This window comes from Meleagris gallopavo, chromosome 8 (genome assembly GCF_000146605.3).
Source record: "Meleagris gallopavo isolate NT-WF06-2002-E0010 breed Aviagen turkey brand Nicholas breeding stock chromosome 8, Turkey_5.1, whole genome shotgun sequence".
Taxonomy (NCBI): Eukaryota; Metazoa; Chordata; class Aves; order Galliformes; family Phasianidae; genus Meleagris; species Meleagris gallopavo.
This window is the reverse complement of record NC_015018.2, coordinates 11608297-11612170: the sequence shown is the minus strand read 5'-3', so window position 1 is coordinate 11612170 and position 3874 is coordinate 11608297. Positions and strand designations below refer to the sequence as shown.

Here is a 3874-nt window from a genome sequence, read left to right as displayed (position 1 = left end):
TTTTCATGTGTAATATAAGGGAGGTGGCCACATCCATGCCAGCAAGCACATGCAACTGAAGAAGTGTGGAGTACTTCGGACGTAGCACGGGATAATGATGTAGAGGAGAACCTACAATGATGGTTTCTGCTTTCCTGAAGAAAAAGTATGGTATAGAGGTCTGATTTGTAGCTTATTTTTGTGAGGAATGGCCTGTTCTATTGTATCTTTAAAAAAATAATAAATACAAAAGTTCTGAATTATGACTTCCAGAGATTCTGAATGTTTTTCAGTTATCTGTCAGTTGACTTACAGGTTTGCACATGACTGTCCAATTCTGTGATGCAAAGTCAGCACTGACAGGTGCATGTGTCTGCCTGCTGAGTGGCAACCCAGGTGGCTGTGTGCTGCTGCTTTGCCAGCCCTCAGCCATTACATGAGAAAAGCTGTTAATGGTGAATAGTGATGACAGATCTTAGGAGTAAGAACTTTTTTTTTAAAGGAGGATGGGGATAAAATTCTCCTTCTGTGCTTGTGGCTATGCGTCTTGGTGTAATGTATTTGCTTGGGTGCCTTTTAATTCTTAAAAGTACTACCGAATTTCTTTCAGTAAGCTTTGGAATAAGAATGGTAATGCAGGAGTTAGATTATTTTAGGAGTTAGGAATGTCAGCTGGAGAATATTAATGATATCTAGAGCAGAAATTTAGTTTATTTCTTTTTCATCTAGTTACATGATTTTAATTCTTCACATGAACAGACTTAGGAAAATTTGATGTTTTTATTACTCATCTGCTCTAATGTAAAAGTATATTTTGACAACAGTACTTCTGGTGTAAAATAACACTTGTGTGCTAGTAATATTAATACCTATTTCTTTTTCAGGGTGGTGACTTTACAAACCATAATGGAACTGGAGGAAAATCAATTTATGGCAGTAGATTTCCAGATGAAAACTTTGTACTTAAGCACGTAGGACCTGGTAAATAAACATTTTTCTCTTCTGGTCACTGTAACCTTTGATACTTTGTTTTTAGAAATATACTTTTATGGGGGGAGGGGAAGCTTCTTTAGGTATGTGGTGCATGTGAGAGTTACAGAAATATTACTGATGTTTAACATTACTGTCCTTGACATGTATTTGTCTAGACTGTATAAGATCTGTTAACCCATAATAGGTGATATTGCTCCTTGTACAATAGAAGTGTGGAAAACATATCTATGGGTTTTGGGTATTTTACTTAAATTCTACAAAGATGAAAATACTACTTTAAATTTAATCTTTTTAAATTTTCTCTTTTGTAAGTCTTGATTTCATTTTTACTCAGGTGGTTACTGTAAAAGTAAAACCAATCTGGGACTTCTGTCTACTATAATACAAGCATATCCTTTTAAGGTTAAATAAAATCCAGAAAAAAAGGGAAACCTGTGCATAAAAATATCTGATTAAACGTTGAATATCATCTTTGGATGGTTACCTCCTTAGTACTGCTACAGTAGAAGTTAGCTGATATTAATTACACTTAAGGCTTGCTCAAATATTACTACAGTTCTTGCTTTAGAAGGAAGAGAGGTTGGGCTGGAGGGAATAGCTAAAGACAAGAGGTTGACATTAGAAATAATTTAGAAATGATTTGGAGACCATCATGTATGTCTTCTGTCCATTATTAGTCTAAGCTTGTAGAGGGGAATGGTCTTTTCTATGAAAGACTTCTTATACTGATCTAAAACATGCTTCTGTTCCAGGTGTTCTCTCAATGGCCAATGCAGGACCCAACACAAATGGATCTCAATTCTTCATCTGCACTGCAAAAACAGACTGGTATGTTTTTAGCCTAGCATATTAACCTAATGAGTTGATGCCTGGATCCATAGGTGTTGTAGTTGTTTTTGGCTGTGTTTTAGTTTATCCATTACTTACAGAAAATAAACAGCTTTGTGTAACTTGGGTGCTCAGTCTGGCCTACCTCACTGTTATCCTTGACATTTTGTAGTTGAAAATACAGCAGCCTTACTTCTGTGCTCTGGGGTAGACTGAGTTTTAAGTAAGAGTCTCAGCAAGATAAGGCCTTGGTCTCTTGTAACATGTCTAAAGCCCATAGCTAAATGGTTTTCTTGTCACTAGAAGTGCAGTTGTTTCTTTCCTGTAATTGGAGTAGATCAGCAGGTGACAGCTATGAAGGTCTGCTTACATCCCTTCATTGAGCTATATGTTGCTGAGTAAACACGCCTTTGTTATTTCTCTTCCAGGCTGGATGGGAAACATGTTGTTTTTGGGCATGTAAAGGAAGGAATGGATGTTGTGAAAAAAATTGAGAGCTTTGGTTCCAAGAATGGAAAGACCTCCAAAAAGATTGTTATTACTGACTGTGGCCAACTGTCATAGCCTTTTGCTCTGCTGTTAAGGACAACTTCAATGCTGTGAAGAATGAATCAAACATTTCTGATCCCATGAGTAGCAATATGAAGCCATATTTTTTTATTTAACTTGGTCCTACTTTTATACTTGTATTGAATAATATGGATTAAAAGTGTAAAACATGTATGAACTGAGCTATTGTCTGCTGACTTGGCAGAGTCCTACAGTGTTCTGAAAGAAGTAGCACAGTAACTGAGAGTCTGCCTGTCCTGCTGATAAAATTCTTAATATGTGAGTGCTTCAGGTACTAGAGTTGGTGGTGGGGCTGACAATTCAGTACTCTGTAACTGGGGGTAAATAAAAGCTAAATTGTGTAATACCATGTTTCCTTCAGTTCCAGTAACCCCTTTCTATTCTGTCTCACCATCATTCAGAAAAATGGTACTAACTGGTCTTATCAAGGATAACTGCAGCAATTGTCAAGCATTTTCTTTATGTCTCAAGTTGATCCAGTAGAACTATTAATATATGGTTGTAGGTTTTTTAATTAATGTTAGATCTATTTTTGTAGTCTAATCACTGTTTAAAAATGAACTATTTCTTGCTTCAGTGGAGCAGTATGAATTTGGGATTGAGTAGCAGCCTGCTTCCAGAGCTTTACTTGTGCAATAAGACCACAAATGAGCCAGAAGAGCATGGGCCAGTGAACTGGCTCGAAGTACAGTTCTTCTCTGAGGCCCAGTCATGTAGTGAATACAGCACACTTCTCAAGAAATGGACTATTTTTGCACTTGGAGAACATAAACAAGAGTGTAGTGAGCTTATTTGAATGAGCAAAAAAACTATTTGCTAGTTTTCTGTTATTCTGGTCCTGCGAGGTCAGCCTGCCCTTGATATCTTTCCGTTGTGGTTTCTTCTCATCCATCAGCAGGAGTCAGAATTGGTCACCATGGAATTGCATGGCCAGTGGGTGCAGCAAAATTGTTGTGGTTGATGCATGAGAAGGAAAGAATTTAGCTGATCAGATTCAGTTTCATTTGTAGAAACTGATGTGTTTTTATGTGGAATCCTTGAGCAGTAACAAATGTTGGAACCTTGCAGTACTGCTCCTAGAATTGCTAAAGTTGTAAGCTTTCCATGCTTGGGGGGAAAAGCAGTTGACTGGTTTTATGTGATCATCTTCTGCTGAAGAGAAAAATAAAATGTGATAGCTCTGTTCAACTATGAATTTACTTCCTCTGCATTCTGCTACCCACACGGGTTTTAAAGTAATTTGCACTGCAGTTTTTTCCTACTTGGAACTGCATTCTTATGTATACATGGAAGGAGTGTAATCTTACAGAAAAGTGTGATTTATGAGCTTCCTTTCACTAGAGCTGTTTCACCTTTGTACCATTTTTGATTTATTTGTGCTGTTTTGGTTTCTTATATAATAACAATTGTTTTCTCATTTTATATATAAAAAATAATTTAAATATAGTTCTGCTATAAAAGGAAAAAGGGTAAGTTGTTCCTTTCTTAAATAAGACTGTGTGCT

At 36.7% G+C, this 3874-nt stretch overlaps 1 protein-coding gene across 1 annotated transcript in view; it reads left to right on the top strand.

The window, feature by feature from the left end:
* The window catches only part of PPIF (peptidylprolyl isomerase F), a 6246-nt gene extending 2711 nt beyond the window's left edge, over positions 1–3535 (top strand). The window contains exons 3-5 of the mRNA XM_010714333.3: positions 864–960; positions 1725–1800; positions 2229–3535. Of these exons, the coding sequence (XP_010712635.1) occupies positions 864–960; positions 1725–1800; positions 2229–2364 (309 nt within the window). The 3' untranslated portion in view covers positions 2365–3535. The remainder of the gene's footprint in view (positions 1–863; positions 961–1724; positions 1801–2228) is intronic.
* The last annotated feature ends 339 nt before the right edge of the window (positions 3536–3874 follow it).